This window comes from Sabethes cyaneus, chromosome 2 (genome assembly GCF_943734655.1).
Source record: "Sabethes cyaneus chromosome 2, idSabCyanKW18_F2, whole genome shotgun sequence".
Lineage (NCBI taxonomy): Eukaryota > Metazoa > Arthropoda > Insecta > Diptera > Culicidae > Sabethes > Sabethes cyaneus.
Genome location: NC_071354.1, coordinates 4756501 through 4780416, shown reverse-complemented (window position 1 = coordinate 4780416; position 23916 = coordinate 4756501). Strand labels below are relative to the sequence as shown.

Genomic DNA, 23916 nt, shown 5'->3' with positions numbered 1-23916 from the left:
AATCAACGATTATAGTACCATCAAGCAATCCCGAATTGCAATCTGGAGAAAACAAAACGAACAAACGACATCATACATTTTGTACATACAACCCCCTACATACCTACATACAAGAAATCAAAACAATTCAAACAACACAGCTAATTACAGGACAATTTATTTCCATCTCTAAAGTACTCGTTATTTACAATGGCAAAAGGTTATTAGCTGAAAAACCTCACTGACAGCCTATCACAATTTCTCTTTGTGCTTTGTTTCTGATTGTTCGATGACCCACACTTATCGTCAGAACTGAACAGAAGTAGCTTCCAAACGCCGCGGTTGGAAAGCAAGGGAATGGGGGGAGAGGGGGAGGTAGAGGAGAACAATTTCACACTCGATTCCGGCGCGGTTCCACCAAATTATACACTGGGCACAAGCACATATCCTAATGATCGATTCTACTGAACGGCGTACATGTCATTTGCATGATAAGCATGTCCACCATAATTGGCAACGTTAAACAGTCTTTGATAGCTGCCATCCATCTGGGCAGAAGTGACCGGTAGTACGGGCATCATCATATCACTGGAAAAAAAGATACAGCAAACAAAATCATTATCAAACGTGTTGTAGAAACATATACGTAATATGAATAAACTAAGTCCGGCGAAAGGAAAGTTCCAGCGAAGGATACCCGGCGAACGAAAGGAAGCAGCGCGTAATAAATGCTTATTAGTCATAACAGAACGTGCTTATAGCGTCATTTAGCGATCTGATTTTATGACTTGAAACGTCGCGAAGTGAGCCTTTCGCGATTCAGCAAATCAGCAGTTCGATGAATTTCGTTATTTTGGTCAATTTAAATTCAGATTTTTTTTATTAATTCTTTTTTTGCAAGATGATAAGAAAATTGCAGCCTTCTCATTAGCTACACAAAAAGGTGATTAAAGTAGACGTAAATTGGCTTGTTTAAATCCCACATAATAAACTTTCAATAACAATGATCAGATGCTCAACAATAAAACAAATAAAACAAAAATTACTTGTTTGTTACCCACATTAGATTAATCGGAAGTTAACTTTAAAAAACAAAACATTGGTTGATTGAAATATTTTCACCTTGCGCAGATCAACTGTTAATCGCACAGCATGAACGACGTTCTAAAATCCGACATCGGATCCTGCTCACACGTCAACCTTTAGCTCCTTTTTTTGATACCATACACACATGCCGGCAAAGATAGATGACAATTTTTACGAACCCTGTTACATAAAAATTCACAGTTTCAATAGATGCATGTCTCGTAACAAGAAATTGACACGCTCGGCTGATAGAGCCTTATTAGAAACACGTGTTGCACACCCAACATGCGAAGCATGTAAGCAAGTATCGGTACTTACGGCCTGGTTTGTGGTGTCCTGTCCCGTTGCCTGCGATTTTTGAACCAGTTGGACACTTGTGTCAGCGTGAGTCCTGTTTTCTTGGCAAGTGTCTTCTTCTCATCTGGCGTCGGGTATCGGTTCCTAGTGTAGCAATCCTTCAGGGCATTGCGACTTTTTTCCTTGAAGCAGTAAACCGTCTCTTCGCCGTCCCAAATCGTCTTCGGCAAGGGATACTTTTTGCGCAATCTGTACTTGTCAACTGCGCCCAGCGGCCGGCCTCGGACCTTCTCCGCTTCCCGGTAGTGTGCCGTGAACCACAGATTCTGCAGATCGGAATGGTGCTTGGGTGAATAGAATTTAGACTCGAGCAGTGCGTAAAGCTCGTGAAACGAACCGCGATGGTAGGCGACCAGACATTTTGCCCTCATTAGACTTTCGTTATTGGCAATCATTTCATTCTGAGGAATGTTCCACAGGAAGGAGTCTAGCTTTTCGATGTCACCCTGCTGCTGAAGTGCCTCGCACATGCACTGAATTTGATCGGGACTGAAACTAAGGAATTTTCGTTCCACTTCGTTGTTGTTCGTATGACACTGAACATTTTGCAGGAATGATCCACTGTTTTCGGTGTCCCTCGTGCTGGGTTGCAAATCATTTTGTGGTTTACCTGCTATGGGAAAAATTACGATTTAAAATTGACCTAATTTAGCGTGCTAGGGATTATGATAGAACTTACTTGTGTAATAAGCAACATCCGGTTGTGACTGAACTTTGATTGGATACACGTTTTCGTTATATTTTCGCTCATATTCCTTATCGGTGAACTCTTGCAGTTTATCCGAGAAGAACAGGGTTTTGATGGCATTGCTAGTGTCCCGGTATCCTGGAAGAAATTGAAATGAAAATATGTCTATTAGAGCTTAATGCGGTCAGATTCGAAGTATAGCGCACGACTAGTATAAAGGAAAGCCAACTACTCCGCGGCTATTATTTGTATGACGTCGTCGTGTTGAGTTTTTTGGCAGCTATCAACACAAAAAATACATCTGAATTTAGATGAAAAGGTTATAACATATCCTAGTTTGAACGATTAATTTAATTAATAGTAGTGTCACCAAACAAAATTGGTGTACAGTAATAAAAATACTCCCCAGCAGATCAATTTTTTAACATTCATTAAACACAAATAGAACCAGAAACCCCGAAAAACAGCCCATGAAACCAACATTTAAGCTAATCTCAGCGGGACCGATTAAGGGAGGTCGGGATCGACTGATTGTCTACTGGGTTAAAAAGAAAGGACTCCCGCGGAGAAAACGTTTCCCGTGCTTACATGGGGTGGAAGCAACAGCTGGTGAAGCACTGCAAATTAGCATTTTTACGACCTGCTATAGATCTTAATCCAATACGCAACTTGTCACAGTTCAATGTTAGCAAATCGAAACGCAACAACAGGCAACAACGAGCAGAAAACAACTTTCATCAAAGTTTCAGAAGTTGTAGAACATTTAAAACTATCGTGAACATTAAATATGATTGACTTCATCAGCTACCTACTGATATTTATATAAGAAACAAAATCAAAAAAATTAAGAGTAATCAGAGGACGTTTCACAATACTGTTTAAAACATTTTTACGAGAGAAATTTAAAAATGTATTCCAATTCATACACAGCATTTTCTTCGAGGTCGGTACAATATACAGCATTCTTAATTTTATTGACGCCAAATTTTGCCCGTAATGACTGTGGTCGAATAATTCTAGCAACGTCCGGACAAGTTGGACCGCAAAATTCTCTAAATCTTCGATGTGTGGACTGAGATCCGATATCACTTTCGTCGTTTTTATTCGTTATTTCCAGAGCGACACATTTTCCGCTGACCATTTGCATTACCATAGACTGATACTCGTTTGTGACGCCTTTGTAGATATCCAGCAGTTCCTCACATTGTTCTCGTTCAATGTGTACCATTTTCATAGCGGATATTATAAACTTTCCCTTTATGATTTCCGATATAATTTCACCGATTTTATAGTCCTGCACAATATGTGGCTTAATGATGCACAACGTACTATTTTGTAGCAGAGCCGTCGATCGTAAGCATAATCGAACATCATTGTTATCAAAGATGAATTGTGTTTCCTTATCCGAAGTGGAAGAATAAATAGTATTTCCGTAGAGTGTTCGCAAAGTGTGCGCCGCATGGTGTTTAGCTTGTTCATCTGATCCACAAAGTGCGTTGAAACGATGATGAGCATCAGTTCCTGTTATTTCTATTGCAACAAATGGCTCCATAGGAATAAAGTCCTGAAATCGTTTAGCTCCACCCTCGTAAGGGGCAAGTTTTTCCAACTTCCAAAAATATTTTTGATCTGCTTGCAACATAGCAAGCTGCTGTACTTTGAGGTTGTTTTCATTAATTTTCTGTAATATTTCTCCCAGGTGCTGACACGCGTCTGACGAAATTATACCAAGGGCTCGTTCGTGGCTCGTGAATTTATTTTTCGTATTCGAGTTGCCGTAATCCACTATGCGAATGCGTCTTCCAAAAATGAGAACTATGGCACCAATGAAAAAGTCGTCTTCAGATAACTCCTCAATTTTTGTTCTGTGCAGAACTATTTTGCTTGTTTGTAGATCGTAAAGCTCTAACGCTTTTTCAATTGTATAAAAATAAATTATCAGCTGCTGTGGTAATCCATCCTTGCACCATTCACCGACAAATGCGAGGCAGCTAGCTTTACTCATGACAATATTTTCTTCGGTGATGATAAAACAGACTAATGAATGCCACAATAATTTGAAACTGTCTTTATTGATATTAAACAAACGAATCCAAGTAAAATCTAGAAACTTGGGTTGTCATGGTGCACTTGGCTGCGCACTACATTTTGTTTAATATTAGATCTGCGCACATCTATTGACGGTCTATTTACTGTATAAACAAGAAATCATCTGACAATAAAACAACAAAATTTAATAATTTAGAAGCTGATAACAATGCGAAGGAACTTTACGGTGGTGGTACCTACCACCCCAATATTGCAGCCAACTACAGGCAGTACTCTGAGGACCTTAAATGGTTACGACTTCCAATAAGCCCCACAGGTCTCATCAAAAACTACATAGGATTTCTCTATTAATTCTCATTGATTTTTGTCTACAAAATACAACAAAAATAATAAAAAAAAGTTCATCGCATCAAGAGGAGCCTTTCAAACCGTTAATGTCCAAATGTTGTAATGATTGGATTTGTGGTTTGAAAGATACATTAACAAACGCGAAGAAATTTTGTTAATTGTAATGTGAAAAGCTAAATAACGGAATTATGCATCATTATATCATATACTTTTTTTAAATAGTAATGGTTTTTGCACAATAGAAAGGTGAGATTACACCGCAAGGTTAATAAGTTCAGAGTGTGAATTAATTTTCGGACTTTTTAATAAATTGCGTCATATCCAGATAAAAGTTAAGTTATTTCGAGTTACGTTATATCGAAATTGCTTTCATTCGAGATTGCTTTATATCGTGTATATTGTGATACATTCCATCAAATTGTAAAAAAATATTCAGTCCAGTAATATTTCATTTGAGCTGATGTTTAGGGAGAATAAAACAATAAAACTAATTGTAAAAAAACTCTGCTCAGGTTTACATTTCCAAATCTGTGTTACTGATTTTTTGCTAGAATTTGTAATTTTTGGTGATTATCGACTGATAAACAATGTTAACATACAGGCCCGCATAAAAAAAACTGCATAGAATTTTTCAACTGAGCAAAAAACTTAAAATGGAGCCTGGGCGTAATAGACGATAGGCATGATGGACGACAGGCATATAAGACGGTAGGCATAATGAATGATAGGCATAATGGATGATAATCATAATGGATCCCAACAAACATTTTTGTTGTATAATAGCGCATCAAGCGCATGCTTACTGGATATTGGCTGTATAATGGTTGAATAAACTGTTCTTCAAATAAAATGTTTGTTGGGATGATAGGTAAAATGTAAGGTAGGCATAATGTACTGCTCAAATACTGGTTATACTCAACTAACGGATAACACCTACAAGCCAGTAAACCTAAAAAATTGTGCTGCTTGGGACCCTTTCGAGATTCGGCCGTATACAAGTTTGGCCTGGTGTGACAGTTATCGAAATTCGGTCATCAGGTTGACGAATTCATGCGAGGACTAGGCAAAACTAACAAGAGTTGGCAGTCATAGGAAAGCGAATAAACTTAGACCGATGTGATTTCTACGGGATAGAGCTATCCCTTGCAATGGACGGCATTTACGAGGGCGAATCGATGGGAACACTCACGGCCTGCGGCCGTCTTGCTCATCTGGATGTTTTTCTTCCTTTCCATGCCAAATGTTTTGCTTCCAGATGCTAAACAGCATTATGCGAAATGAATTTCTGATTGACTCAAGCGTGTATTCATAGAAAAGCGAAGTTTTGTGAATTATGCCTACCGTCCATTATGCCTATCATCCATTATACCTAACGTCCATTATGCCTACAGTCTGCATGCCTAACGTCGCGCACTCATTGTGAACCAATTAGTAATATGTGTTTATAAAAATGTTAAATAAATAAAAATGTTTTTATAAATCTCCAAGAATTTGATACTGTTTCGCAGTGGTCAATGTTCTTAATTTAACTTTGTTCTAATTATTTATGAAGCAAAATGTTATTCGCATTTTTCGTTAGTAGTGCTGAGCTGTTCAGGTTCCAAGTATTTTATTGTAAGGGATCAACATCACTTGTTTTCTTGTCTAGTTCGTTGTCAAAAACTTTGACAAAAATCTTTTTACGAAGCTGTGACAATTACGTAGTTGTAAATTCGAGCCAGTACTTTTGAATAGTAGTTTGTATTATTGCGCACCTACACTAACGGGCAGCGATAATTTACAATAATTTTGTCTCAGGTAGAGAGCCCAATATATGAGTCTCGTATCGTGCTAGCCGGACGCCCAGATAGGTTACTTGCATGATTTTTGTATGGAACGGTTAATTCGCAGAGCAGCGACGGCAACCGCGGCACCAGGTATTGAACCTCGGAGTACACAAAATGATTGGTTTGATGGGGAATGCCAACAAGCGGTGGAGGAGAAAAAAAAACTTGGAAAAGTGATCTAAGTATTGCCACTAGAGAGAACCTGGCCAAAGACCGACGAGCTAAGAACCAGTTGACCACGATCCTGAGGAGAAAAGAGTGCCAAAAGGAGGACAGAGATCGTGAAAAATTAGAGCAACTATTCCGAGCTAATGACACGCGTAAGTTTTATGAGAAGGTGAACCAAACTCGGAAGGGCTACACACCGAAACCTGACATGTGTAGGGACGAGGGAGGGAATCTAATTAAAAACGAGCGCGAGATGGTCAACAGCTGGAAGCAGTTCTTCGATCTCCAAGAAGTCGAACGAGAAATCGGACGGTTGAAGACCAATAAAGCCGCTGGGAAGGACCGCCTACCGGCAGAGCTTTATAAACATGGCGAAGAAACGCTATCAAAGGCTCTACACTGGGTTATTTCGAGGATTTGGGAGGAGGAAAAGCTACCGGAGGAATGGATGGAAGGAGTGGTTTGTCCCATCTACAGAAAGGGTGATCGGCTAGACTGCTGCAACTATCGTGGTATTACGCTGCTAAACGCCGCTTACAAGGTACTCTCCCAGATCCTGTTACGCTGGCTGTCACCGATAGCACAAGGTTTCGTAGGGAATTATCAGGCGGGTTTCATGGGGGCTCGCGCAACTACGGACCAAATGTTTACTATCCGACAGATCTTGCAGAAATGTCGGGAGTACAACGTGCCCACGCATCACATCTTTATCGATTTCAAAGCAGCATACGATACAGTCGATCGAGACAAGCTATGGCAGCTAATGCACGAATACGGTTTTCCGGACAAACTGACGCGACTGATCAGAGCTACATCGTAGGGAATTAGTGGAAAAGTGGATTCACGCAGGACTAGTTTATATTTTTTCATGTGAAAAGGGCTTATGTGCAAAAGAGAGGTTCCTTCGCTTACCACGGCGATGTAAATGCACCTGAATGGATTAATTTAGTATGAAACTGTTGCTGGCATGGCGTTATTAGCTAGTTATTGATTAAGAAAAATTGCATTGGAATGAATTTATGTTGCCGAGATAAGCTTAAGAGAGGAGAAACGAAGAGAATCTCTTATTTGCATAAGCACTTTTCACATTTTACGCGAGAAATACCGTATTTGGAACGAAAAAATAATCTTCCTCATTCTATGGAGACATTCTATAAAGACGTTCATGAATTAGAAAAAATAACATGAATAAATTCAATCAATGTTCTGAACTAGAAACTGAATGTTTTAAATTTACAAGGTAAAATTTTGTTAGACACGTTTAAAAAAAATGATATAAAACATTGTAATTTCATAACAAAAATGACACAGAAACGGTGCCACCTCAAGTTTTTTTTACACGGTTTGTTTTTTTCGATTACTCAAGAACGGTGCAACTGAGGGACTATTTACAAACTACGTGACGAATGTCGGGCTTCACCGAAATATATTGAAAAATAAATGAATGGTCCGTAAGTTTCCCCGTTCCTAATAATCGAAAAAACAAACCGTGTAAAAAAAGTACTTGAGTGTTCAAGCATACCACCATGACGATACAAAAAGGTTCCAAACAATAATAGCAATACGTCTCAAAAATGATACAAAAATGTCACAAAAGTGCTACTAAAATGATATAGAAATAATAGGAAAATAAATAAAAACGAGATGGCAAAAAAACAAAAACGCTTTACAAGTTGGATACAAAAATGATGCGAAAAAAGACAAATGTAATACAAAAACGATACCAAAATGATAAAAATCATAAAACTAACACAAAAACGGCACAAAAATGAACATAAAAATTACATAAAATGACGCAGAAATGCCATAAAAACTACTGAAGTTTTTGGAGCGTCTTTTAATTTTAGACATAAAAACTAATCAAAAATGTTATAAATTACAAAAATGATACGAAAATATTCCAAACTAGTATGATATGGTTCAAAACGATACAGATGACAAAAATATATAAAATATATACAACAATGATTCACAGATAATATAAAAATTACTCCAAAAAGAACACAAAGATAAAACTAAAATGATGCAAAAACTGTTATAAAAATAAAATGAAAAAAAAAACGAAATCAAAGAGTCAGGAAAATGATACAGGGTGTCGATTATTCAGCGAAAATAAAATTCCCTGACTTTTCCAGGTTTTTCTAGGTGTACTTAAAAAAAATCCAGAAGCAAAATATCTTGGTAATTTCTCTTTATAAGTGTTATTTGGCTTAATTGGTGGTTTACACATAAATTATTATTTTCTAATGAGTTCGTTTTTCCTTTTCAAGTTAAATTCATCTTTTTATGCGAAATTTCTATGTGCAAAATTAAAGCTGATTCGAAATTAATTAACGCATATCGAAATTGAAGAATTGAGCTTTAAAAAAATTGCATCACGATGTCTTTTTGGAAAAAAATGAAATTAGTCTGGTGGTTTATCCAGTTGCCAAAAGGTGGTGGGATGAGCCGATTTATCTGTTTGATCACATGTAATGAATTAACTTAGAACATAATTAGAAAAAAAAATTCTGACACAAAGCCCGATTTGTCTGAGCAGCTATTTCGATTTGTCAGCTATTCGATCTAAATTTTAGGAGATAATTGTACCTCAGGAATTTAAAATTTTTTGATACTAAATGGCTCAAATGGCGATGAATTCAGCAATACTCGCTGTCGAGTTTAAAAGATATGATTGATTTGTTAGACTAAATCAGGACTTTGAGGCTGACATGGTCTTTCATTCGAATACGTATTAAGCGTAGGTTTTCACTAGTGATCGACATGAGAATAAAAATTAAAGTCCGGGTTCTGACCCGTTGAGGTTGAGTATTGCAGCAAATCTTCAAAGGCTGATCTTGTTTCAGTTTGATTAGTCGTTGTTCTCGTTGATTAGTTACAGTCCGTTCTCGGTCCGGAAGTCTGGAATTATCTAGAGGCAAAATTTGCTTGTTAATGGTGAGTTTTTTAACAATCTTGCTGAATTGGTCGCAGTGAAAACAGAAAGTATTGTTTCAATAAAGTATGTGCTTTGCGTGTCAACATCCACCAACCTATGGACATTTATGTCACTTTCCGTACAAAATAAGGAAATTTCAATATGTACACAACTTTTGATCTAAATATCCCATCATTATCGAAGAACTCAAAATATATTGATTAAGAGATTGTGAACGCTTCCCTTTGAAACCAAAATCGGTCCAACGGGTCCAACCGTTGTTAAGAAACGTGATCTGGTTTAAAAGCAGGTCACTCGCACTTTCGTGAAATTCGAAATTTCGAAACTTTGGGAAATTTGTACACAGCATATTGGTGGCACGCGAGTAAAAATAATATGTCCTATTGTATTAGATTTGGGCATACGCAAAGCCCTTGAATAAAAAGGTGCCAGAAACTTTAAGTAAATGTTATCCTTGCGGTGGCGATGCCATTTGAATGAAAAAATGTTTATTTTAAGAAACCTTAGGTCAACAACCTACGGCACCCGAAATTCAACCACGTTACAGAAAATGAAAACAGTTTTTTCTACAGCATTATGCTTATTTCTCAGTGTGGTTAAATTTCGTTTTAATTGCGTCCAACTTTAGTCCAGTATTTTCTAAAATCTGATTTATGATATTTTCTTAAATTTTTTCACACCAAAGATTCACAGTTAACCTATCTTACATTGAAGTGGTAAAATTGGAAGGATGAACAAAAATATTGACGTTATATTTAGTGATATTAACTAGCATTTGGTACGGCATAAATGCAACTGAAAAATACTGTAAAGCAAAGCGAAATTATATACAAACAAAGAATTGAAAAATTAGAACACGATTTAGGTAAAAACCATCAAAAACATTAAGAAGAACGTGATGTGAGGTACACATTTGGTACATTAAGATAAGGTTTAATTAATATTGCACTCAATAGAAATAACTCACAAAAAATGGAAAAAACAGTAATTTTAGATTAAAATAATATTGAAGCTTATGAATAATGAAAAGATACTGCGATATCGAGACGCTTTACAAAGCAGAATCGAAAATCATATGTTAATGAAATAAAGTACATTGAAATGAAATCAAAAGTAAAATTTCATTCTAGCATTATAATGTAGCGAAACGGGTCTACTTTGGATGGAGAAAGCTTGGTGCTCCACCTTTTGCCAAAACTATCCAATTTTACAATGAAAAACTATACACTATCACAGTTTTTCGACGGCTTGTTCCCTCGCGAAACAAGATATATGGCTGGGACACACCAATTTATAAAAAATCTAATTAATGTCACATCATCATCATCATCAATTGCTCCGATTTCAAAACACTGAATACTGGATCATTCATCACTTTTAACTTCGTCGAATTAATTAGCGTAAAAAAAAAACTTGACTCGAATTCTAATTACCATTCGGCGGCACATACAAGTTCGAACCGAAATGGTTCAACGAGGAGTTAACGCCATCCGATCCGCCGGAGTTGGAATCCAAATCTGCTAACGGTGATAATCCAGTGCTATCCATTCGTTCCGGCGTGAATCCTATATCCAGCAGCCTTAATCCTTCACTTAATCCGAATCCTAACCACACACTAGGAAAATCTTGCCAGCGGTTATCACTACACTATCACTCAAGGTTGCCGGAAATCCCGAACTGCACATCTGCTCGACTCGGATATTACAGTAAAACTAAACCGCTTCAAACGATATCTTCATTCATGAATTTTCACTTTTCCCGCTTCGTCCTGCATAAAGCTCCCTGCCCACCCAATACTACCAGCCCGACGACGCACCGTACGTTTGTGTTGGCTTTGGCTGTATGTTTAGCAAATGCAAAAATAAAGGGTCTCAAGCTGAACGATGCGATCGTGTGGCTGCGAGAGTAGAGTGGAGAGAGTGAAAACAGTAATGAAATTGTAGAATACAGGATAAACAGAAGCGTGGAAGATAAACAAGCCGAGCCATAAAACAGGAGTTGGTCTGTAATGCTGCGCACTGCACATATTTATGCTATCGTCAAGGGTAACGGCGCACAGTACGAGACGGAGAGACGATATGCTCCTCCTACTGTTTGTTTAGTCAACACGCTAGCAAAAAATATGCTTACAAGCGTGTTTGCGATTTATGAAACGATAGATTTACGCGAATAGAGCTTTGCATAAATTTATAGTTGAAAAAGAAAACAAATTTCTTTAAAATATAATCTCTGCATTTACTCGGTCGACCGGAAACTTGAGTATGCAGTCATAATTCTGCATATCAATTTCACACTGTCCAGATTTATTCGCAGAACGTTAGAATGAGAAGAAGGACGATCAATAAAAACCAATGACATTCATTTGTTCACTGGAATTGCTGATTTAATACGATAGTGGCATGCCACTGATTTCTTTACTTGCAATTAAAACCACTCATACTATATTTATCATTTATAAACGTATCAACATTTGTCCTGACTGTAAGCGCATCTTAAGCAAACATTCAACATCAATACGATAGAAAATTCTAAAGTGGTGAGCGGAAATTGCTATCGTACGGTTGGACAGACAACAATTTTTCTAGCACTCTGGTGCACACACAGCATGACAACATGCGTGCTATCTTTGTTCATTTTCATTCTCCTCACGTGCTGCTGCCATTGGTTGTTTCCCTTTCCCACAACTGAGGCGTGGTTTTGTATCCTGCGGCACAGGATGCAGCCGACAGGCGTTAAGAAGCAATAACAATTCGATAATAACGGTAATAATAAACTCCACAAACAAATCATAGAGTGTCATCAACAAAATCATCTCAACTCTGTTTAATTAGGAAAACTAGTTTCCATCCTCAAACCGATATATGTGCTGACACATTTGAGTTGAGTTTTGTAATCCGAGCAGCTTCTTATATACGTACCGTTATTCGTACAAGTCCTCCATTGGGTGAAATTTGCTAACCACTAAAAAAAACCCTACGGAAAGCAACAATAGTGCATTTAGACTGATTGTGACACGATATACCCATGAAAATAAATGCCGCGTCCTACATAACTTCCCTGGTGTCACCGGCTAGCGTCGCAGTTTTCCTTTTTTTGCTACGGGTGCATAACCGTTTCATGGTCAAACAAATGCTCGCCCAGATCGAATTAAATTTTTATTCCTCCAAACGGAACATTGTTTGGGGTCGACACAAAGTGCGCAGCAATTTTAGCTGTAAGCTTTTAATGTGGTGGAAATGCGAAATTGAAAATAAAATTTACTTTTATTGTTTAAGTTAACAAATAAAACAGTAGTTTTTTATCTTTCACAATTTAACGTAATTTTTATTAATTTTCATTTGGTGTTGTTGAAAACTGAGATATAAAAAATTAAAGAAAATAACAGCAAAGAGTGACTACTAGGTGCTCTTCGGAGTTCCGTATAGTTTCGAAAATTATGTTTGCCATCATCAATCAGGTTTTTTATTATTTCTCGAAAAAAGATTTCCAGGAACCAATAGCCTTCTATTCGATTCACATCACTGCTTGTTTCTAAAGCCTGTGCATTTTTCCATTTTTTGCTGATCTAAGAGTGTAGTATTATTGTTTTGTCTAAATATTAACTAACGTCCGAAGAAACTATTAAAATAAAAGAAGATAAAGCTAAATGATTTATATCATAAATCATTAATATTTAATTGGCTACACGGATAATGCTCAGTAAGTACCGTAACTGAGCAAAGTAAACATAACTTAATGTAGTTAAGTTGTTTTCTGGTATTACAAATTATTACTACACTAAGGCTGATAATTGTACATAACAGCCGTTAAATGAACGTTAAGACGAAACAACGCAAAGCACGTCTATGCATGGCCTTATTACTGGCTGACTTTTTAAAGATATGACTATTGTATCCAAAAGTGCACAAATTAGATAAACAAGCATTTCTCTAGTCATCATTCATATCAACATTTACAACCATTTACATCATTTTACAACAATAAAAAAAACTTTTACAAGGAACTGAATATATAAATATAAGCATTACCTGTAGCATTTTAAAAGTCGATATGGACAACTAGCACAGTCAGTAGACATGTTTGACTTTCGAACAGCCGAATAATGTCTTATTAGGAAATTTATGGAAATGAAATGAATGAAATGTAAGATTTTGAACACTAATGGCTGTTCCAATTTAGAACAGATTTTGATGATGTACATACTAGCAGCACATACCATTCGATTCATAATTGTATGGCTTTTTCAAAAGATTGTTTTCTAATCGCTACATAGTTAAAATCAATGGAAACTTTCAAGTTAAAATTTTCTCATACCTTTTCCGTGTGACAGCATCGCTTCCCAAGCACAGACGACCAGGGCCGGCGCTTTCCTTGAGCAAAACAAGCAACGGCTTGGGCGCCACTTTGAGGGGGGCGCCATTTCGGCGACAATAAAAAAAAACTGGAGCATAAAATAAATAAGTGGATGATATAAAACTCTCCTCCTCCTTCTTCTTTAGCACCATAGAGCCAGAATTTCTACTTTCTGCTGTCCTTGGTCCTGGGATACTTGTCGTTAATTCGTTGAGCGTCTCGGCAGAAGCAAATCGGCTTCAACCTGGTCGAGCCATCTAGCATGTTGGGTTTCTCTGTTCCTAAGGCCGTTGGAGGTCTGGAAGAAAACAGATTTTACTGCACAGTCGTCCGGCATTCTTGCGACGTGACCAGCCCATCGTATTCTCCCGGCTTTCGCCGGTTCTACTAAGCGGATCTCTTGAAGTAAATGGTTCATACGCCTGCACCATTCTCCGCTTTCCGTTTGTACTCTGCGAAAACAAATCTGTGTTGCAGTGCTACAAAATTACATGCTTGATTATTTTGATGAAAACCTATTTGCAATAAAACAGCGTTGGAAGGACGTATTGACGCTACTAAATTATTTCGAAATTTTTCGAATTCTTCTGTCGATGAAGCAGCAAGGTATGAGGCTGAAGCAACAGGAATCCTGAACCGAACCTCGTTTTTGAAGGTTTTTCATTCTGATAATGGGATTCAAGAATCCGGCAACTATGCAAGAGAAATGGCGGTTAACTGAGACTTTGATGTATACATATTTCGTATAAATGACTTTTAAACTAAAAGTCCAATCAATATGAAAGTCAATTGCGACCTATAGGACAACTAGACCTTTCATTTGATACTAAGATCATTAAAATCGGTCCAGCCATCTCCGAGAAAAGTTGGCTCAAAAGCGTTTATTTTCGAGTATTGAATTCGCTCCTGCCACAAGAAGAAACTTTTTTCATATAAAGCAAATGACGAACCGATTCTGCTCTGAAGTATAAAGTAGAAGGCTTTAACTCTGTTTTAGATACTACCATCATTTTAATGAAACATTTTTTTAAATTGTTATGCTTTCAATTTAGATTCAAACAGTTAAAAAAGCAACAGATAATACTTTCAGTTTTCTCTGTAATGTTGAAGGCATGAAAAATAATCTTTTTCTCCAGAACGCACATAGGAAGGGCAAAAGTAGCGGCCAAAATTGCCGAATATAAAATTTCACATTTTATCACAAGCTTAAACGCAGTTTTGTAGTAAATTGTCTATATTTTTATGATTCGCGAATAAAATTTTGATAGAAAAAAAACATGTAACATGTAAAAAAACGTCAAAGTTGCCCATTTTAAAAGTTTGAAAAAGAAGTCATTTTGAAAAAGTCAGAAAATTGAATAGTTATCGCGGATGTCAATATTATTGTTATATATCATTTTAAAACTGTATCGTAGCCTATTAAAAAATGAAATGAACACAGATTGAAACTCAATGAGGTGCGCCAGACGCTACCAGGACTGCGAATTTTCAATTTCAATATCAAAATTCCGATGAAAATGAATGCCACTATTAGTTAAAATCGGCATCATAGCATGCCAATCGAAAAAGAAAACAACGCGCTGTACCCGAGTGAAGATTTATTTCAGTTCAATCCGTCATAATTATTTTGGTTCATTCAGTTCATTCACTAGGTTCTGTCATGTATTGAATGGTGTTTTCAATATCAACATCACTAAGATGGTGATGATATTGAACGCCTGAAATTGAAAAGTGAAATATTATCATTTTCATTGATATTATCTATCTCAATTATATAATCATACAATAATTTTTCAGCTTTTAATATTAGACATTCACAATATTGAGGGCATCTCAATGATATTGGTATTTCAATATCAACAGCATCTTATTGATATTGATATTGTGTGTCAATTACCGCTCAATATATAGGAATGACAGCTATGTTGGCTGTATGTGTAAGTGAAACAGATGCAAGCAGTCGAGAGGAAACAAATATAAATGAGAGCGAAAAAGCTTTCTGTCAAACGTGATCTTTTACACTGAGGTAAAACAATTTTCGGCGTACGAATTTTCAATCGAAAAAAAGCAGCACTGGACGCTACTTATAATAATAATTAAACTCTCATAAACTTTAATCAAAAAACAACTCTTGTCACCGCAGTTTCTTACAGTGCGTCTGAAAGCTCGAAGTATATTGTATCAAAACGTGAATTAAAAGCTTTAAAATTTTAAGTACTCTTTCAACAAATTTGATTACCTTTGTTACTAAATTTATTTAGTACCTGAAGAGAGTTTCAATGAGAAGAAAGAAAATTTTTTTTTGTCAAGAAAACATTTATATCAGAACCATTTGACCATTTTTCCCCAAATCACCCTAAATATGAGTTTTTATAAGTTTAAATCATTGGGGGGCTCCGTAGCCGCAAGGTTATCGAGTCTGCTTTGACAAGCGAGTGGTCGTGGGTTCGAATCTTAGTAGAATCAAGCCATTCGATGTCAAGTAACATTAGTATGGGTTTATTCTCAGGCGCCTCCATTTACCCTTCCTTCGAGCTGAATTCTATATTTACCCGCTGAAGCCCCTTGACAGTGCAAATGTCCCTCCTATAGTTAAGTGTTCTGGTCAGAGGTACGAATGAGTCCTCGCCACGGACGGCTATAATATGGGATAGTACTGGCAGCGAGGGATAAGTGGGTAAAGTAGATCAAGCTTTGAAGGAATGGTAAATCCCAATACACACAAGCACGCATAAAATTTAATAAGCATATCGCTCATTCAATAGCGATTATAGCAAAAAGAAATGCAGTGCAGGTCATACAGCAAACACCCGGACGATATCATAATAGATCAACTATACTGGTCGCAGTGATGAGTCCACACATGAAAAAAAAGTTTAAATCATTTCTTTTGTGACAAATATAATCTAGAATCAATTTGAAACTACTTGGGGGGCTCCGTAACCGCAAGGTTACCGAGTCTGCTTTGACAAGCGAGTGGTCGTGGGTTCGAATCTTAGTAGAATCAAGCCATTCGATGTCACGTGACTTTAGCATGGGTTTATTCTCAGGCCCCTCCATTTACCCTTCCTTCGTGCTGAATTCTATATTTACCCTCTGAAGCCTCTTGACAGTGCAACTGTCCCTCCTATAGTTAAGTGTACTGGTCAGAGGTACGAATGAGTCCTCGCCAGGGACGGCTATAATATGGGATAGTGCTGGCAGCGAGGAATAAATGGGTAAAGTAGATCAAGCTTTGAAGGAAGGGTAAACCCCATTACACGCAAGCACGCATACAATTTAAAAATAAGCATATCGCTCACTCAATAGCGATTATAGCAAAAAGAAATGCAGTGCAGGTCATACAGCAAACACCCGGGCGATATTACAATAGATCAACTATACTGGTCGCAGTAATGAGTCCACACATGGAAAAAAAAAATTTGAAACTAAATAATAATTTTAGCCAAAAATCGCCATTTTCCGACTATTGTGGAACCGTTAGAATACCTGCAGAAATCTTAAACATGTTTTCAAAAATGATAAGCATTCGACGCATTGCAATACTCTTACTAATTGTTTTATGGTTAGGAGCGATTAGTCTGGAATAAGAAGGAAAATTGATTAGATAGGACCCACAAATTAATTAAAAATATACACCATAGAGAGCGTCAAATAAACAATTCATAAACAAAAGACACCAAGATCACGATCATATTCGTAGACGCGATGTAATACATGCTACCCAATATCGTAGCTAAAAGCTATAGGATTTTATTACGGCGAAAGGAGCTGATAAGCATTTTGAGATGCTGATCGGTAAGCACCGATCTTCAAATTTGTCCACTAGGCGTTGCAGTTCAACGCAGTCGGAATCCATTTTGATTCCCTTAAGGGGGACCCTACTCTGGAAAATCGGCAAAATCCAATTTTATTTTTTTTTTTTTACATTTTAGAGACGCTTATACCGCTGACGAACTGGCATGACACATAGAAGAAAATCCTTTAAAAACCATCGTCCTACACATTTGGCCTGCACACTAGCACCCTCTGTTATGCATGTTGCGGAGTAGCTTGCATTTGCAGGGTTTCATGCTGTAGGGTTTTTACATTTGTATGGGTTTATACTGAAAACTCGATACAACACTCGCGCGCCGCGGTGTGGCCATGTTGCGAAACATGCTTTTTTTGAAAAATGAGTAGTTTTTAATTGGACGATGGAATTAACGCGAGTGTCCCGTCTGTTTGTCTGTGCTTATACCTTCAGAAATGTCATGCCAAAAACATTTTTGATATCTGATCTCGTTGAAAACTTACTGCAAATATTGTGGAGTCACTTCAATGGAAGTCCATTGCTGAACGAAACTTTCAACGGGTTTTCCCCGAAACCATGTTTCTTTAGCTGGCGGTACGTGTATCTCTGAATCTACTAGACAGATTTGGCTGAAATTTTTTTTCAGCACGTTAAAATGAATTATCTAAACTCAACTTTTCAATTTTCTATGAGTTCTTAACTGTCGATTTTTGATGAAAAAACTCCTTTATTTTGGGAAAATTACCCCACAACACACATAACTATAATTCTAGTATCTGTATTTTTTTTACGAAAATCTATTATTTTTCGGTCTTCCAGAGTAGGGTCCCCCCTTAAAGATTTTTACATCGTCGGCATAAAATGACCGACAACCAGATGGCCGAAGAGCTGATTGCTTATTTATAAAAAAGAGAAAAGAGCAGTGGTCCAAGGTTGCTCCCCTGTGGTACGTCAAAGATATTACAGGACTAGTCGGAAAACTCGGACCCGATTTCCTTTCACACTCAACCTACGGTGTGCTAAGGTACGACTGTAGCAACTTACAGAGCTGTGCGGAAACTCTCAGCTTTTCAAGTTTTGCAAGCAGAACACCGTGATCCACAGCCGATCAAACACTGCTTTCAGGTCAGTTTAGGCTGCGTCAATTTGCACTCCTTCATTAAGGCATAGTACTTTTTCGATTTAAAAAAATCGAAATTTTTTTTATTGATTATTTCGAAAGATTAACATTTTGACCATATGTGTTTCAAGTAATTTCGATGAATTCCAAAAATTGACAAAGTTACAGCTATTTGTACCGCGCATGTCTGGAGCGATTACACAGCGAATAAAAACTTCAACGTCGTTTTTCTCGAAACCAGGTTTTGAAAGTCGGTACCATAAATATCTCAAGAACGGCTGAAGCAATTCTCATGATTCTTTTTTTGTTTGAAAGCCAACAAAATTATCTAGTGTTTGACCCATCCTTTTTTCAATATCACTATTTTTGTATTTTTTAGAAATGTTTAAAGCCAATTTTTTCGGCTAAAAACCTTACTTTTATGTTTGAATGTCCGCCATTTTGTTATGCGTTCGAATTTTAAAAAAAGGATGGGTCAAACACGAGATAATTTAATATTCTTTCATGTCGTTTTGGAATTTTTCAATTCGGATAAGCCCCCCAGCACCAATCCATGGTACCGCAAATCATGTTTTTTTCGAATGAGCATGTTCAAGGAGCCGTAGGGGAGAGGGGAAGAGGTTCACATATGCAAACAAAACTGCAAATATTAGTATAAAGTGCAATGTTTAGCAAGCAATAAACCCGAATCGATTCGCTTTTCGCGTTATCGAGAAAAAAATATTTGAAATAAGGCAAAAAATATGGTGTAAAAAGTACTATGCCCCCTTAATGTTGCGCAGGCACAACGAGACAATATCAGCGAGATTCATAGGGCTGACCGGTTTGGACAAAGTCCATGCTGGTCTGAAGAAATGTATTGTTGACAGCTAGCGAACAAAGGATCGTTCACTGAGCTTGTTCAGCTGAGTTGCTCCATTGACCCATCCTCAATTTGCAAAACGCCTGAGCAACTATGGGTAAAAGTCTTAGTGGCCGGTCATTCTCTGAGCATCGCGTGTAATCTATTTACCCCCCAACCGTAAGGACGACGCTAGAAGTATCAATGAACATATCGAATCAGCTGGAAGTGTGTATTCTAGTGCTGCTGTTCGGTGATTACAACCACTCCGGTTTAGTTTCGAATGTTCCTGTAGACGGCCCTACCCCAAGCATCGACTACTAACACTCTCTCGCTTCCGCAGTTTATATCGCACTTTTATAAGCGTTCTTTTTCCAAGGTCTGACACAAATTAATAAATAGAAACATTCGCTTATTAGATCTGATACTTGCCAATGATCCCGCCATACATCTTTGCTCGATTAGCGAGGCGGCTGAACCTATTTCACGCTCGATGCCAATCACCCCGCTCTTGATGTTGCATTGAGTTTGCCAATCTCTGTCGTGTTTGCGAATGTTCTCGACGTCAACGGTTTAGACTTCCCCAGAACTGATTTTGACGACCTAACTACGGTAATTGCACAGGTCGACTAGCGATCCTTGTTACTTTCTCCTGATGGTGACATCGCTGTTGATCAATTCATTCGTACTTTGAACAGCTTAATCATCACAGCTTAAAGTATACGTTCCCGTCAACCTCAACGCTTTGCCGATAATTGAGGAAATTGTCGAGACTGACATCGGAAAACTAATATATTCGTCAGTGGGCCTGACGGTATTTCATCTTGTATCCTGAAAAAGTGTTCTACTATTATCGCCGGGCCCTTTTCAGTATTCTTAAATGCTTCAATCCAGCAGTGTAAGTTCCCTACCCAATAGAAAAATTCAGTTATGTTTCCTGTACACAAGAAGCCTGATAAGTGCAACGTTGAAAATTATCGATGGATTACATCGTTGTGCTCCGTTGTGAACGATGCTTTGTTCGCTAGCTGTCAACACTACATTTCTCTAGACCAGCATGCATTTTCTACAAAACGGTGAGCCCTACGAATCTCGTTGATTTTGTCTCGTTCTGCCTACGCAACATGAAGTGCATGAGTGCAAATTGACGCAGCCTAAACGGACCTGAAAGCAGTGTTTGATCGGCTGTGGATCACGGTGTCCTGCTTGCAAGACTTGAGAAGCTGAGAGTTTCCGCACAGCTCTGCAACTGGCTACAGTCGTACCTAGCACATCGTAGGTTGAGTGTGAAAATCGCGTCCAAGTTTTCCGACTAGTTCTATGACGTACCACAGGGGAGCAACCTTGAACCACTGCTCTTTTATCTTTTCATAAATAAGCTATTAGCTTTCCTGCCATTTGGCTATCGGTCGATATTTTTTTTTACAAATAAATAAATAAAGAAAAGGACGATAGTTGATCACAAAAGTTCTGTAATCAGCTGAAAATGTCTAAAACCATGTCATTGAAACTATAACGAAGTTTGGCAGAACGACATTATTCCTCTTTTCACTTGCTGACGGTGAAGCAAAAGTAGCCCGATATGCCAATTGTAAATTATGATGTAGGTTATTCATGCAAGTTTCATTTATTTATTTGAACACTTGATTTTTCTTGGTTACACTATCGCTAGAAATGTAGAGAGGCATATGTAAAAAATATTTTACTGAGAGTGAACTAGTTTGGATTTTTTAAGTTTTAGTGCTTTGAGTGAACAGATCCCGGCTGTAAGCATACACCAATACCATTATTGTATGTGTTGTGAATATGCTCGTTGGTATCTGAAGAGCTTCACCTTAATAATTCGTAGTCAACAGTTAGCTTTACAGGTGTTCTACACAAAAGTTCTGTTTGCTTGAAATGGTAATAAGTGGAACCCTGAGCCCGTCCTGAGCAGAACATTACTATTAGAGTAGCGATTAAATAAACTGCAAGTCTTGCAAAACTGTCAGAATAAACAGCATCGCACAATTGAGGATGCGTTATGTGACACTGGGCAAAAATTAAATCCGATTTTAATTAAACTGTTTTCTTCCCTCGGCTCAAATGTCCTCATTTTTTTTCGGCTCAAGCAATGTTACCTCTCTAAAACGCTCGATGAAAATTCAGTTGAGAACACATCAAAGCAAAACGCTGAAGGATAATGGTGAAATATGCTACGCATCTACGAAGGGTAAACCGTGTCTATGCGACGAGTGAATTCTTCGTCGTGTTTTTCTCCTACCATTGCAATGCATGGTAGGGTGCCGCTTTGGGGTCGATGCTGATGAAGCCAGATTCGTCAAATTAGAGATCCAGATAGAAGAAGTTCATAGAGGAGATTTATGGGTGAGATCGTGTTACATTGGAATATACCTGACACCAACCGGAAAATTGGCTTTTCCCGCTTCGCCCGACAATCCGGCTGACAAGATAAAGAAAGAGCGATGTCCAGACGAGCCCGACGATGATGATGCTGGAAGCTGGAGTATAGCAGCGTTTGTTACTAATAAGATTATCAGCAACACCTTTCCCGAACGGGTGCGGCGGCTGCAATTATTGCTAAAACAACAAATTTATTTTCAACTTCTAATTGATTTAATTGGCTGGTTCGTTCGTTTGTCCCAGCAGTAGTTCTTTTTTCCGATATCACAGCCGTCATGGTGATTATGTATTACCCGCGCAGAGTTTGCGTTTAGGGTTAATTTTGTGGAAAACTCTCAAGAGACCTAATTTGTTCGGTGTGTTATCGGATTTGCGTTGCATACATGGGAGAGAACATGCTGTAAAAATGATTTACCATGATATCGGACCAAGGACATAAAGGAATATAAAATTAAATTAATAGCATAAGCTGTAATTGAGCTTCAGCTGAGAGCTGCTGATGAAGTTAATTTCTGCTGGAAGCACCATAATCATAGAATAAAACAGCAAAGGCTGTGGTTAAAAAAATGATAGGTAGTAAACGAGTGTGTAGGTTGCAGGAGCTGATCGTTAGCATAAAATGGTTTGCCATATGAAAATGTTCAGTATGTTATTTATTACCGTATGACAACATCTGAAATTAAAAATATCGAAACATAAGACGCTCCAAAAACTTCAGTCAATATCGAAACATGTTCCCGAGAATTAAAAAAAAACTTCTAGGCAAATATACTTTGTTTTAACGGAACTCAAAAGTAAGATCAATGAAGCAGGGAATCAGTGCCTTCATTTTTATTTGCCTTTATGTGTGTTCCGAAGAAATTTTTTTGAAAGATTTTCTTTGAAAAATTATTTTATTCGAAATCTCTAATTAAAAATTGAATTAAAGAAATTTAAAAACAATTTACAAAAATCTATTTCTGATATTTTACCACTAAGAGCACTGTTAAATAAAGTACGTTCAAATCTATGATTAAAAACAAGCTCAAATAGCCCAACCATGGCCCAGCTTTTCTGATGCTGAAGCGATCAATACACTCCAACTATTTAGCTGCACATTTTCCGAAACTGTGCAAATTAACAGCCGCTTCTACAGCGAGAACTTGAGATTCAATCGAATTGATAAAATATTTTGAAAATTGAACTAAGCTGTTAAATCTCGCCCGGATACCCCGATGAAGAGTTGGTTTGTTTGAAAGTAAAACGATGCTATTTCTTCATCCTTAATGTTTTGGTGAGATTCCACAGCGAGGATAGTGTGCTTCCGAAGAATTACTCTTAGTCAGATATCTGTTATCCGTTGGCACTATCTTTAGTTAAGAGAAATACAGAAAATATGCACAAATGTAGGTCAGTATGGTGTGGAAAGTAGAAGGTGACTTATATACAGGACACGGTGCACATTTATGTCCTTTTACCTTTTATTCGACTGATCATCCGAAAGATCTCGAGCGTTGTTAATCCTCTTCACTGGCGCAAATACATTTAGGATGAAGATGAAGGTAAAATCGTGTTGACACCTTTTTCCGATTATGTTTATGGCATTCGAATGGGTCCTTCACGATTGTCTTTGTCCGTGCGCTTTCGCTTCTATGTTTACCCCGAAAAAAAAAAGATAAAACCAATATTTGAAGAGGGTATTGCAAGAATAACCCACAATGATGGTTGTTGCATCGGCATGAAGTTTCCTGTTATTTGTTGTATTCGCTGTACAGTGGCAAAAAGAGCAATTCAATAAAAGAAATTTTCATTCATGAGGGTGCAATCATTTGTAGCGAAAATAGCAAACATTGCACCACAGCAGCAACCTCTTGATGAATAATATGTCACGACGGGTGTGAATAGATATGGTTCTGTACCACGGAGTGTCGTAATTTTCAGATTATCGCTTTCTAATCTGAGATTACATTCAATTGCCCTTGAACAGT

The 23916-nt window shown here is 37.6% G+C and overlaps 1 protein-coding gene across 1 annotated transcript; it reads right to left on the bottom strand.

Annotated features, from left to right (window-relative positions):
* Positions 1-440: 440 nt before the first annotated feature.
* LOC128737418 (homeobox protein six1b) lies at positions 441-10987 on the bottom strand. The gene is made up of 4 exons (XM_053832049.1): positions 10873-10987; positions 2102-2248; positions 1384-2032; positions 441-567 (listed from the first exon to the last, which is right to left on the bottom strand). The coding sequence occupies exons 1-4, from the start codon at positions 10985-10987 to the stop codon at positions 441-443; spliced, it is 1038 nt and encodes a 345-aa protein (XP_053688024.1).
* Between the last annotated feature and the right edge of the window lie 12929 nt (positions 10988-23916).

Coding starts and splice junctions, on each gene's coding strand:
- LOC128737418 (XM_053832049.1), bottom strand. CDS start 10,987: ATGGATAGCACTGGATTATCACCGTTAGCAGATTTGGATTCCAACTCC. Junction 2,249..10,872: donor CTTGTATGTGCCGCCGAATG/GTAATTAGAATT, acceptor AATTTCTTCCAG/GATACCGGGACACTAGCAAT. Junction 2,033..2,101: donor GGATGTTGCTTATTACACAA/GTAAGTTCTATC, acceptor TTCCCATAGCAG/GTAAACCACAAAATGATTTG.